Source organism: Balaenoptera borealis (assembly GCF_965194805.1).
Source record: "Balaenoptera borealis genome assembly, chromosome: 1".
NCBI lineage: Eukaryota > Metazoa > Chordata > Mammalia > Artiodactyla > Balaenopteridae > Balaenoptera > Balaenoptera borealis.
In genome coordinates, this window is record NC_138860.1 from 80,285,847 (window position 1) to 80,300,450 (window position 14,604).

General features: G+C 38.1%; 1 protein-coding gene and 1 long non-coding RNA gene across 4 annotated transcripts in view; one reads left to right on the forward strand and one right to left on the reverse strand.

The window, feature by feature from the left end:
• LOC309636045 overlaps positions 1-14,604 on the reverse strand; it is a 246,301-nt gene that overhangs the window by 116,436 nt on the left and 115,261 nt on the right. The gene's annotated exons all lie outside the window — the stretch shown is intronic.
• Positions 1-14,604, forward strand: part of LOC309605765 (CD48 antigen-like) — a 55,697-nt gene that overhangs the window by 10,789 nt on the left and 30,304 nt on the right. For 2 of the 3 annotated variants that reach the window (XM_082341976.1, XM_082341977.1), the window contains exon 2: positions 12,045-12,410. The exons of the other annotated variant lie outside the window; for it this stretch is intronic. In XM_082341976.1, coding sequence (XP_082198102.1) covers positions 12,045-12,410 — 366 coding nt within the window. The remainder of the gene's footprint in view (positions 1-12,044; positions 12,411-14,604) is intronic. 3 annotated transcript variants of the gene reach the window in all.

Below are 14,604 nucleotides of genomic sequence, written 5' to 3' on the forward strand. Positions count from 1 at the left end.
GAGGAAAATAGAAAATGAATAAGGAATAAGAAAATAAGTATGGAGCCCAGAACTGGCCTAGTGTTTGGGGATTGGCTGACTGGATATTGCAGTTTCTGGTCAAGTGGAACATTTACAAGAGCACAAAAGTCATCTAAGTTTGGGTTTGCTGACATGGCAATCCAGACAGGAGTGACTTAGTCTTGGGCCTAGAAATTTATTTCAACAGACCAGAGAAAGAAATGAGGTATAAAATTTCAAAGAGAAGGGTTCTATTATCATTACTTATAGATGATTTAATTTTTTACTTGAAAAATCCAAAAGAATCCAGAGAAAAATTATTACAAATAATAGGAGAATTCAGGAAAAGAGTTGTATACAAAATTAATACAAAGAAATAAATGAACATGTTACATAGTACTAATAACCAGAAAGACATGACATCAGAAAAATAAAATGCCTATGTATAAACATAACAAGAAATGTGTCAAAGATATGTGACAAAAATATAAAATGCTATTGAAGAACACAAAATAATTCCTGAACAAATAGAAAAATACAGCATATTACCCAATAGGAAAATTAAATTGTAAAGAAATCAGTTATCCTGAAATTAATCTATAAATTAAATGTGATCCTAGTGAAAAAATTACCAACAAAGTTTTTTTTTGAATCCAGATTGTTTATATGGAAAATTATGAGGCAAGAACATTCAGAAACATTCTAAAAAATAAGCATAATCGAGGGAATAGGTCTACCAGACATTAAAACACATCATAAAACAGCAGAATATCAGCACATGAATAGACGTGATAAGTCCAGAAAAGACACAATAAATTATTTTGAGACAACTGGCTAGCCATCAGAGAAAAAAAAGGTTGTATTCATACCACATACCTCATACCAAAATAAATTCCACAGGGACCAAAGGTTTACATGCATCTGGAAATTTCCTCTGGAAATAGATAAGTGATAGTTGCACAATATTGTGAATATACTTAAGCCACTGAACTGTACACTTAAAATGGTTAAAATAGTAAATTTTATGTTATGTATATTTTTACCACAATAAAAAATACATCACATAAAAGATTTAAATACAAAATGAAAAAAATCATGGGATGATTTATTTAATAACCAAGAGTAAGAAAGGCTTAAGCATGACAAAGACAAGGGCAAAATCAAAAACCTCTGTAAGCAGAAAATGTTGATAGAATTAACCTTATGAAAATTAACATTTCCTCATGGCAAAAATGACACCCATGGTTAGAAAAAATGTCACAAATTAGGAAAAATAGTATAACTCATATATTAAAAGCCAAAAAAAGAGGAAGGTACTTAAATGTTCATCAGTTGAGAAAAAAAAAGAGGATCAATAATAATTCAGGAGAATTCTATGTGACTATGCAAAAGGCTAAGTCAGTTCTTTATGTGCTGTTATGAAATAATTACTAACCTACATCATCAAGGAGGAAAACAAGCACTGTTCAGAGAAGATTACATAGTATGTTATCATTTGTGTAAAAAAGAAGGGGAATTATGTATGTGTTTTCTATGCACACGGATGCATATGGGTAGAATATCTCTGAAAAGGTACAGGGAAAAGGAAGAAAGCATGAGAGTCTTTTCACAGTTTATCATTCTATACCTTTTAAATTTTGAGCCTTGTGACTTTACTGGCTATTCAAAAGCTTAATAAAGTTAAAAAAAATAAACTGCCCTGACTCACTGTAGACCTAAAGACACAGATATGTTGAAAGGGAAAGAATAGAAAAAGATCCACATAAGTCATAATGAAAAGAGAGCTGGGGTGACTATTCTGATATCATAAAAATAGATTTTAAGTAAAAAAAAAAAATGTTATGAGACAAAGTGGGACATTTTATACTGATAAAGGGTCAATTCATCAAGAAGATATAATAAGTATGCAATACACATGTCAAACAACAGAGCCTGCAATTTTGAAACAAATACTGACAGAATTGAAGGGAAAAATAGACAGTTCTACAACAATAATTGAAGACTCCAATGCTTTATTTTCAATAACAGATAAAACATCTAAACCGAAAATCAGTAAGTCATAGAGAACTTGGGCAATACTATAAACCAACTAGATCTAAAATACATATACAGAACACTCTACCCAGCAACAGCAGAATGCACATTTTTCTCAATTACACATGGACATTCTCTAAGATAAACCATGTTAGGCCATAAAACAATTCTCCATAAATTTTAAAACTTCAGAATTATACAAACTATCTTCTTGGACCACAATGGAATGAAGGTAGAAATCAGTAACCAAAAGAAAGCTGGAGAATTTGTAATTACATGGAAATTAAACAACATACTCTTATGCAATCAATGGACCAAAGAAGAAATCACAAAAGAAATTAGAAAATATTTTGTGATGAATGAAAATGAAACAAAACATACAAAAATGTATAAATGTATTAAAAGTACTGCTCAGAGATTACTTTATGGTTATAAATGCCTACATTAAAAAATAAAAAAGATCTCAAATCAACAACCTAAATTTATACCTTAAGGAACTATAAAAAGAAGAGCAAACTAAACCCAAAACCAGAAGAAGGCAGGAGATAATGAAGATTAGTGCAGAAATAAATGAAATAGAAAGTAGAAAAATAATAGAATCAGTGAAATCAGTGAAACCACAAGTTAGTTTTTCGAAAAGATCAACAAAATTGACAAACTTCTACCTAATCTGACTAAGAAAAAAAGTGAGAAGATTGTAGTATAACTAAGGTCAAATATTAAAGCTGAGGTATTACTGACCTTATAAAAATTACAAAGATTATAAGAGAATCTCATGAAGAATTTATGCTAACCAATTAAATAATCTATGTGAAAAGGACAAACTCCTAGAAATACATAAATTATCAAAATTGTCTAAAGAAGAAATAGAAAATCTCAACAGACACATGACAAGGAATTGAATTAGTAATCAAAAACTTCCCCAAAGAGACAAGTTCAGAACTGGATGGCTTCACTGCTGAATTTTACTAAACATTTAAAGAAAAATTAAACCAATCCGACTTAAACTCTTTCAAAAAATAAAAGAAGAGGGGGGAACACTTCTCAATACATTCTTTTTGTTTTTCTTTTTGGCCACGCCACATGGCTTGTGGGATCTTAGTTCCCCAACCAGGGTTTGAACCCAGGCCCTTGGCAGTGAAAGCCCGGAGTCCCACTGGACTGCCAGGAAATTCCCAATGCATTCTTTTTTTTTCAGTTTTATTGAGATATAATTGACATACAGCACTGTATAAGTTTAAGGTGTACAACACAGAGACTTGACTTACATATATTATGAAATGATTACCACAATAAGTTTAGGTAACATCTGTCATCTAATATAGATACAAAAAATGTTTTTTTTCCTTGTGATGAGAACTGTTAGGATCTACTCTCTTAACAACTTTTAAATATACCATAAAGTAGTGTTAACTATAGTTACCCTGTTGTACATTACATTCTATATGTTGTATTACATTCAATACATTCTATGAAGCCAGCAGTACCATGATAACAAAGCCAGACAAAGATATCACAAAAAATATAGACCAATGAAGATGGATATACATGCAAAATCCACAACAAAATACTAGCAAATAGAATCCAATAGCACATTAAAGGGATTACATACACCATTACAAGTGGGATTAATCCCAGGAATGCAATGGTGGTTTAACATAAGAAAATCAGCCAGTGTAACACATCATACTGATGGATGAAGAAAAAAAAATACATGATCATCTTAATAGATGCAGAAATAGCATTTGATAAAATTTAACACTCTTTCATGACAAAAACTCTCAGCAAAATAGGAATAGAAGGGAACTTCCCTAACATGACAAAGGGCATTTATGAAAAACGCACAGTGAACATCATATCCAATGGTGAAAGACTGAAAGCTTTCTGTTGAAGATCATGAACAAGAAAAGGTTGCTTGCTTTCACCAGTGCTATTCAACATCGTACAGGAATTCCTAGCCAGAGCAATGGGGCAAGAAAAAGAAATGAAAGGCATTCAAATTGGAAAGGAAGAAGTAAAACTATATCTATTTGCAGATGACATGATTCTATACATAGAAATTCCTATAGAATCCACACACACACAAAATACTAGAGCTAATAACTTCAACACAGTTGTAGGGTAAAAAACCAACACACAAAAATCTATTTTGTTTCTATACACCAGCAATTAGAACTCTGAAATGGACATTAGGAAAACAGTTCCACTTATGATAGCACTGGAAAAAAATAGGTAGGAATAAATTTAGTCGAGAAGGTGAAAGACTTGCACACTGAAAACTACAAAATAGAGTTGACATAAATTAAAGAATACCTAAATGGATGAAAGACTTCCCATGTTCATGGAATATAAGACAATATTGTTAAGATGGCAATACTCCCCAAATAAATCTACAGATTCAATGTAATGCCTACCAAATTCCAATAACCTTTTTTTTTTTTTTTTTTATTGCTGCATTGGATCTTTGTTGCTGCATGAGGGCTTTCTCGGAGTTGCGGCGAGCGGGGGCTACTCTTCGTTGTGGTGCACGGGCTTCTCATTGCGGTGGCTTCTCTTGTTGAGCACGGGCTCTAGGCGTGCGGGCTTCAGTAGTTGCAGCACATGGGCTCAGTAGTTGTGGTTCGCGGGCTCTGGAGCGCAGGCTCAGTAGTTGTGGCGCACGGGCTTAGTTGCTCCGCAGCATGTGGGATCTTCCCGGACCAGGGCTCGAACCCATGTCCCCTGCATTGGCAGGCAGATTCTTAACCACTGCCCCACCAGGGAAGCCCCCAATAACTTTTTTTTTTTCAGGAATGGAAAAGATGGTCTTCAAATTCATATGGAGAACACATGTTTCCCAATTTGAAAACTTGCTACAAAACTACAGTAATCAAAACAGTATGCTACTGACATAAGGATAGATCTATAGACCAGTGGAATAGAATTAAGAGTCCCTAAATAAACCCAAACATCTATTGCCAATTGATCTTCAGTGAGGATGTCAAGATCATTCAATGAGGGGAAAGAATAGCCTTTTCAACAAACGGTACTGGGATAACTGGATAACCCATGCAAAACAATAAGGTTGTACCCCTACTAATATCATATACAAAAATGAACTCAAAATGGGTCAACAACCCATTGAAACTATAAAACTATTAGAAGAAACATTAGGGTAAATCTTCATAACCTCAGATTTGGCAAAGGATTCTTAGATTTGACATCAAATGCATGAACAACAAAAGAAAAATAGATAAAGTGGACTTCATCAAAATTAAATACTTTGGTGCATCAAAATATATTATTAAAAATATGAAAAGACATTCTGCAGAATAGGAGAAAATGTTTGCAAAATCATTTGTCTGATAAGGATCTGGTATCCAGAATATATAAAGAACTCTTACAACTCAACAACAAAAAGACAAACAATACAATTTTTTTAAATGGGCGAAGGATTTTTTTTTACATACCAATGTATGTATGGATCATTTATTTAACTGGTCTAGCTGGGAAAAAATAAAAGTTTAGATAAGTCCCAAGATTGTTTAAAAATGATTTTTTTTCCATTCCCAACAGAATGCATTAAAAAACAATGGGTACATTAAGATACTCATTTACTTGTAAGCAGACACTGCTTTACATAAGGTTTTGTTTGGTTTTGTTTAGTTTTTTACTTTTTTTTAACATCTTTATTGGAGTATAATTGCTTTACAATGGTGTGTTAGTTTCTGCTTTATAACAAAGTGAATCAGCTCTATGTATACATATATCTCCATATCACTTCCCTCTTGCGTCTCCCTCCCACCCTCCCTAACCCACCCCTCTAGGTGGACACAAAACACGGAGCTGATCTCCCTGTGCTAAGTGGCTGCTTCCCACTAGCTATTTTACATTTGGTAGTGTATATATGTCAATGCCACTCTCTCACTTTGTCCCAGCTTACCCTTCCCCCTCCCCGTGTCCTCAAGTCCATTCTCTACATCTGCATCTTTATTCCTGTCCTGCCCCGAGGTTCTTCAGAACCTTTTTTTTTTTAGTTTCCATATGTATGTGTTAGCATATGGTATTTGTTTTACTCTTTCTGACTTATTTCACTCTGTATGAAAGACTCTAGGTCCATCCACCTCACTACAGATAACTCAATTTCGTTTCTTCTTATGGCTGACTGATATTGCATTGTATATATGTGCCACATCTTCTTTATCCATTCATCTGTCAATGGACACTTAGGTTGCTTCCATGTCCTCGCTATTGTAAATAGAGCTGCAATGAACATTGTGGTACATGACTCTTTTTGAATTATGGTTTTCTCAGGGTATATGCCCAGTAGTGGGATTGCTGGGTCATATGGTAGTTCTATGTTTAGTTTTTTAAGGAACCTCCATACTGTTCTCCATAGTGGCTGTATCAATTTACATTCCCACCAACAGTGCAAGAGGGTTCCCTTTCCTCCACACCCTCTCCAGAATTTATTGTTTGTAGATTTTTTGATGATGGCCATTCTGATTGGTGTGAGGTGATACCTCATTGTAGTTTTGATTTGCATTGCTCTAATGATTAGTGATGTTGAGCATCCTTTCATATGTTTGTTGGCAATCTGTATATCTTCTCTGGAGAAATGTCTGTTTAGTTCTTCTGCCCATTTTTGGATTGGGTTGTTTGTTTTTTTGATACTGAGCACTGAGCTGCATGAGCTGCTTGTAAATTTTGGAGATTAATCCTTTGTCAGTTGCTTCATTTGCAAATATTTTCTCTGATTCTGAGGGTAGTCTTTTCGTCTTGTTTATGGTTTCCTTTGCTGTGCAAAAGCTTTGAAGTTTCATTAGGTCCCATTTGTTTACTTTTGTTTTTATTTCCATTTCTCTAGGAGGTGGGTCAAAAAGGATCTTGCTGTGATTTACGTCATAGAGTGTTCTGCCTATGTTTTCCTCTAAGACTTCTATAGTGTCTGGCCTTACATTTAGATCTTTAATCCATTTTGAGTTTATTTTTGTGTATGGTGTTAGGGCGTGTTCTAATTTCATTTTTTTACATGTAGCTGTCCAGTTTTCCCAGCACCACTTATTGAAGAGGCTGTCTTTTCTCCATTGTATATTTTTGCCTCCTTTATCAAAGATAAGGTGTCCATATGTGTGTGGGTTTATCTCTGGGCTTTCTACCTTTTTCCATTGACCTATATTTCTGTTTTTGTGCCAGTACCATAATGTCTTGATTACTGTAGCTTTGTAGTATAGTCTGAAGTCAGGGAGCCTGATTCCTCCAGCTCCATTTTGCCTTCTCAAGATTGCTTTGGCTATTCGGGGTCTTTTGTGTTTCCATACAAATTGTGAAATTTTTTGTTCTAGTTCTGTGAAAAATGCCATTGGTAGTTTGATAGGGATTGCATTGAATCTGTAGATTGCTTTGGGTAGTAAGGTCATTTTCACAATGTTGATTCTTCCAATCCAACAACATGGTATATCTCTCCATCTGTTTGTATCATCTTTAATTTCTTTCATCAGTGTCTTATAGTTTTCTGCATACAGGTCTTTTGTCTCCTTAGGTAGGTTTATTCCTAGGTATTTTATTCTTTTTGTTGCAATGGTACATGGGAGTGTTTCCTTAATTTCTCTTTCAGATTTTTCATCAATGAATTTGGTAAAGTAGCAGGATACAAAATTAATGCACAGAAATCTCTTGCATTCCTATACACTAATGATGGGCAAAGGATTTGAATAGATATTTCTCCGAAGAAGATATATAAATGACCAACAAGTGCAAGAAATGATGTTCAACATCATTGACCATTAAGGAAATGTAAATCAAAACCACAATGAGATACCACTTTACACCTACTAGGATGGCTTTAATAGGAAAATAAGAGGTACTAGTGAAGATGTGGATAAATAGGACCCCATGTGCGTTGCTGGGACTGCAGAATGGTGTAGCAACTGTAGAAAACAGGCATTTCCTCAAAAAATTAAACTTAGAATTACTGTATGACCCAGAAATTCCATTCCTAGCTATATAGCAAGAGAAAATAAACCATATGTCCACACAGAAACTTGTACACAGATGTTTGTTACAGCATTATTCATAGTATCCAAAAGGTATAAACAACCCAAATGTCCATCAATGAATGCAGGGATAAACAAATTGTGGTATATATGTACAATGGAATATTCAACCATAAAAAGGGACAAAATACTGGTACATACTACAGCTTGGGTGACCCTTGAAAACATTATGTTAAGTACACGAAGCCAGACACAAAAGGTTACATACTGTATGATTCCTTTTATGTGATATATCCAGAACAGATAGAAAGTAGATTAGTGGTTACCAGGGGATGGGGGAGAATGATAACTTACTGGGTACCAGGTGTTTTTCTGGGATGATGAAAATGTTTTAAACCTAGAGAGAGGTAGCAGTTGCACATTGGGAATACACAAAATGCCACTGAATTGTATACTTTACAGTGTTAATCATATGAGAATTTCACCTCAATGAAAAAAAAGACATGCACCTAAGAATATGCTGGTACAATTTTTGAAATACAACAACAACAACAACAACAACAAAAAAAAAACTTAGAAAGCTTCCAAAGGGAAAATACTTTGAAATGAAAAATAATCAGACTTCTTATCTGCAATACTGGAAGCTTGATGACGGTGAAAAGACATCTATGTGCTACTTAAAGGAAAGGATAATAATCCATGCTATTCAGCCTCAATGCCACTTACTAGCATGGTAAGAGAAGACATTAGCATTTAAGTAAGGATTCAGAGACTATATCACTCACAGAGCCTATTGAAGGAAAATCCTCAGAAAAGCTGTCCATCAAACAGGCAGTTAATCGTTAACAGTAGGGAAAGATAAAGAATAAGCAGAGGTAAGCGAAAAACCATACAACAGTTGTAATTATACTGCAGTGGATTATGGTAATGTGACTGGGAATTTGTGATTTAAGTGGTAGGTGAAGATTCTTGCAATAGAGTCATATGTTCAGAGAAAATCTAATAAATGTCTAGAAATAGAACACTTGACTATGTCAGTGAAACCTCCAAGTTGGAAGGATGTTGCAGGGGGAGGTGTGAGAATATTATAAGGCTGTGTAGTGAGCAGAGGATGTGGGCTAGTGAACGTTCTGCATTTTCATTCTACTTGGGGTGGTGGTGAGCATTGGGGAATAAAGAGCAGACAGGCATCATTTGAATCTTTTAATATAATAGTGAAGAAATATACATATTAAGAAGGTGAGTACTAATGGAATGAGAAGCACAAAAGAATTTTGGGAGTACTAAGGAGAAAAAGAAAAGAATGAAAGGAAGTCTCACCTCACCTCTCAGTAGCGCTGCCCTAGTCATCCACCCTTCCTTCTTGAACCACTTTCCTTCTTTAGTTTTTCTGACCCTGCACTCACCAGGTCTTCCCCCACTGACTGCTCCTTCTCCACCTCTCTCAATGGACCTGAATCCTCTGGTGGTCAGTGCTATGCCCTCTTTTCTTCCCTAGCTGTAATCACCTAACCCCTAGGTGATTTTAGCTAATCCCGTGGTTGTAAGTAGCATTACTGTGCTGAAGGCCACATTTCCAGCCTTGACATCTCCCCCTGGACTTCAGACCCTTCCCTATGGCCCATTTAACATCCATTCTTGGAAGCCAAAGTTAACATGTCTAAAACTGAATTCTTGTGTTATGCTTATCTTCACCCCAAACCTTCTCTTCCCAAGGCTTTTATGGTATTTACAGCTCAATAAATGTCACCCCATCTACCCAGTTGCTTAAGCCAAAAACCTAGAAATCATCTTTGATTCTTCTTTTCCTTCTCTCTGACATCCAGTCCATCAGCAACCTCTATCATTCTACCTCCAAATTTTTCCTGAATCTCCCCATTTCTCCCCATCCCCTACCACCATCCTTCTCTCACTTAACCTATTGTAAAAGCCTCTGAACTGGAATCCCTTTTCCTCCTCTTGCCCTCCTATAAACCATTCTGCACACAGTATCTATTCTAAAGTGATCAATAAAAATGTAAATTACATGTTACTCTGCTAAAAACCAGCTGGCAGCTTCCTGTTGCATTCTGAATCCGTCCAACCCCCCTACCCACCCTACAAATCCTTTCCTGCCTCGGCTATCTGTTTTCAGTTCTCTTCTTCACTTACTCTGCTCCAGCCATAGCTCTCACTTCGTCCCACAAGGAGGCCAAGATCATTTCTGCACTGGAAACTTTGCACATGCTCTTTCTGCTGCCTGGAATAAGTCATTCTGTCCTGTCATCATTCAGGACTCACTTTAGTTGTCACACCGTCTTTGAGGACTTTCTTGATGAGCCACCCACACCTCACACTTCCATCAAATCACCAGTATTCTATCACATTATCCTAAGTTCTTGGCTACAAGCAACAGAAATCAACTGACTAGTTAAATATGTATACTAAAGGAGAGTAGGTGGCCCACAAAACTTTGAAGGATCCAGGTGACCAGGCTTTGAGATGACTCATCCAGGAACTGGTCCAGTAGAAGCTGGTCTGTCACTCCTGACACAGACACCACAGCTTACGTCCCAACACTACTGACTCTGGACACTTGACTTGCCCCAGAACTGCTGCCTCCATTGCCTTAGGCAATCAGGTGGCTGCTGCCATAACTGCCATTGTCAATAGCACATATACTATTGTCCTCCTCTCATCATGACACTAGCTTCTGTTTGGAAGTCTGGGTAGGTGCATCTGATTGGAGGAGCCCAGGTTATGTGCTGTCTCAGCTGCAAAGGTGGCTGGGAAAGTATCAGGCATTTTCACCTTCTATAGCGGGATATGGGCTTGCCTCATAAGATAGAAAATGCCATAAATACGAGAAGAGAGTTCAGATGCCAGGCCACAGATATGAAAGCTGTGTCACATCCTTTTTTTTTTTATGGCACTTATAATTATCTGAAGTCATTTGTTTCCCCTGCTTTTTTCAGCAGTCTCTCTCACTAGAATGGAAGTTCCATGAAAGCAGAGACCTGGTCTGCTTGTTCACCACTGTATCTCTGGCAACTTCAATGGTGCCTAGCTCATTAAGCATTTATTGAATGAAGGTGGGCTGAGGGCCGGAAGGAGTAAAAATTTGTATCAAATAAGTAGAGTTTCAAGAAAGAGAGAATAGTCATACGTCAAATGTGACAAGATGGTCCCATAAGACTAGGATTGACGATTGACCAGTGACATATGGATTTGTTAATTTTAGGGAGTTATTAGTAACTCAGTCAAGAGCAGTTTCAGAGGAGTGGGGACCAGAAACTGTAATGCAGTGGGTTGAGTGAAAAAATGGTGGCAGCAGGGAAAGCTGAAAGGATTTTCTTCTGGTATATACAAACAAATGGGGAAATTGGATTATGATTTATCATCTTCAATATTTTCAGTTTCTATTTCCTGGAATTAAACCAAAGGCCATGTTGGGTGCAAGCTGCAAGAAAAGGAAAGATCATGAGTCTAGGAGGGTGACAGACATGTGCTTGAATCAAAACTGCCAACTTCTAAGCAAGACCAACGTCTAAGCAAGTTACCTCTGCAGCTTTGTTTCCTTGTCTGTAAAAATGGAGATAATTCTCTTTTTTTTTTTTTTTTTTAATATTGGAAAGCTAGTGACTGGTTTTTTGTTTGTTTGTTTGTTTTAATTTATTTATTTATTTATTTTTGGCTGTGTTGGGTCTTCGTTTCTGTGCGAGGGCTTTCTCTAGTTGTGGCAAGTGGGAGCCACTCTTCATCGCGGTGCGCGGGCCTTTCACTGTCGCGGCCTCTCTTGTTGCGGAGCACAGGCTCCAGACGCGCAGGCTCAGTAGTTGTGGCTCACGGGGCCCAGTTGCTCTGCGGCATGTGGGATCTTCCCAGACCAGGGTTCGAACCCGTGTCCCCTGCATTGGCAGGCAGACTCTCAACCACTGCGCCACCAGGGAAGCCCCCGATAATTCTCTTTTTATAAATATAAAATTAGTGTGATGTGAAAGCAGACAGTAGATACAGCCTAATGTTTGCTCTGCTTCTTTCTTCCTCCATTCTTAGCTCTTCCTTCACCAGATTCCCAGACAATCAAAGACCCCAGCTCTTCCTGCACATTGAAAAGGATTTTGGGGGGATCTGTCCAGCTGCGACTGAACTCCTCTTTGGGTCCTAACATCCGAGAAATTGAGTGGAATTGGGATTCTGAGGATGATGAGAAACCACAGCTGCTGGTGTCCTGGAGGCCTAATACCCCTAATCCTGATTGGTATGACCTTGAAGAAAAACACAAGCACAGATTCAACGTAACAGAGATGGCTTTCCTGAGCATCAGGAACCTCACTCTGGAAATGAGTGGACTATATACAGCGAAAATCAAATTCCACTCAGGAAAATCCCAGGAGGAAGTCTTTAGACTCTGTTTATATGGTAAGGTATGGGACCGTGCCCCAAGCAGGCATTCCAACAACCACTTTATCTAAAGTAAGTTAGAAATCAGGTTTTCTTAAAAAAAAAAAAAAAAAAAAAAACCTCTTTTTTAGGAGTTTTTACATCTCTTCTGATGCCCTAAAAAATAAAACTAAATTTTAAAAATTACGTCTTAGGAAAAACTAGCTACAATTTCTTAATTTCTTACAATTTCTTTTTGTTTGTTTGTTTGTTTAAAAGTATTTATAACAGGAACAGAAAGGGGCTTAAGCTTCATCACCTTCCAGTTAATCCACCCCTAGCAGAACCATGGTAAGGCCTGACCACCACCGTCCTCCCCTCCTGGGCTGGGCCCTCATCCAAATCCCACTGCCCACTCTCGGGGCCCACACACAGCTGGCAGAGGGAAGGTACAGGGTACAGGGTGGGTTCCAGGGCTACACATCTCATGAGAGGCAGCCCATAAAAGTTGTAAAGCAGAGGGATCACTTGAGAGCCCCCAGCAACCCCGCGGAGTATAAAAGTATAGAGGCCCACCCACAAATATCAAAACAACTCTCCTTTCCATTGTAAAATACTACAAAGTTGATTATTAGAAATACACAATTATATCAGAAATAGCCTTAGCCGCTTGGTTCAAAAACTGATTTAAAAAATTCTTAAGTGACAAAACACTTGGCAAAACCAAAACAACAAAACTGGATGAAGAAAAAACACTAAGTAGGAGACTGAATGTTAAAACTAGTCATTAGGTAAAATGCTTTTAAACCAGTTGATCTGAAGTCCAGCTGGAGAGATTAGGACACAACTCTGTCCTAGATACAAGTCAGAGATACAAAAAGAGACCCAGCCCCTGTCCCGTTCCATCACCTCTGCTTGGGTTATCACAGCAGCCTCCTAACTGGCTTCCCTGCCTCTGGTCTCTTCTCCCTTCCAAATTATCCTGCATGAAGCTGATATCTTGATCTTCTTTAAATGTAGCGCTCTTCCTGTTATTTACCTGCTTGAAACCAAACAATGTTCCCGGTTCCCATCCCCCACAGGATAAATGGCACTCAGGAAAAGAAGTTTAACTCCGCACAGGATCAGGTCCTCGGCGGCTTCTTCAGCCTTGCTTCCTGACACTTTCCTCCATGTGCCATGTTCCAAATTTTCTACCCTTCACCTCGCCACCTGGCCCCTTCCTTCTTGACACATGGTGGTGGCTCTCCAGGGAATATCCATATCCCACACATTACCTGCATACTTCACCTAGTGGCAGCGGGGGAGGGGTGAGGGTCTCTAACACAGGAGATTGGAAAGCTTTTAAGAAGGGGCTGGGTTGACTATCCAAGCTGGGGTTTCCAGTTGGTAAAGGATGGAGAACGTATCAGCTGCCTCCCTGGCCTCCAGCTTCTAATTCCTGAACTTGTCTCTCTCTCCTCCTTGGCTGATAAATTCCTGGCATAACTTTCTGAGTAACATCCTACCAATACAGTCTCGTCCTATCTCTTTTGACAGCAAGAAATGAAAGCCTACTCAAATTAGATCAATAAGGAGTGTTTTCGTGATAAAGGTACATAGGTCTCTAGGAGGAAAAGAAATAAAGGAGTTCCTCTGGCCCTCTTGCTCACAGGAACTGGAAAGCTGGAGGGCACTCTCTTCTATCTGTCAGGGACCATGTACTCTCTCATCTTTTTTTCCAGTGTTTCTCTCTCCCTTTCCTGTCAGCTTTATTCTCCTGGGCTTCTCCACGTGGTTGAGTATGGCCTTGTACAGCTATGGGTCCCACTCAGCCAGAGAGCAAAGGGAGTTTCCTGGCTCACTCCACATGGAAAATTCTAGGGAGGGCATTTTCTGTTTGGGCTTGGGTCACAAGATAACCCCTAGATGGGTCACTGGCCAGGGAAATAACATATTCTGATTGTCAACGCCTGGGACTTGTGCCCTCCCCTGTAACCAGGGTCAGGGTGATTTGACTAACAAATCATATCAAAACCACAAGGTTGGAGCAAAAGAAGAGTTGCTAGAAAAAGTACAAGTGCTACTAGCTGGTTTCCCTTTGTCTTGCTTTCCATTTTCTGATAATCCACCAGTGCCCATATTAAGTCTTCCAACAATACTTGCTCACACCCCATCGCCTGCAGCACTAAGTACTCATCCCAGCGTTAGAGATCCTCCATCAATTGACACCAGTGTTCCAGCCTTGTTTCTA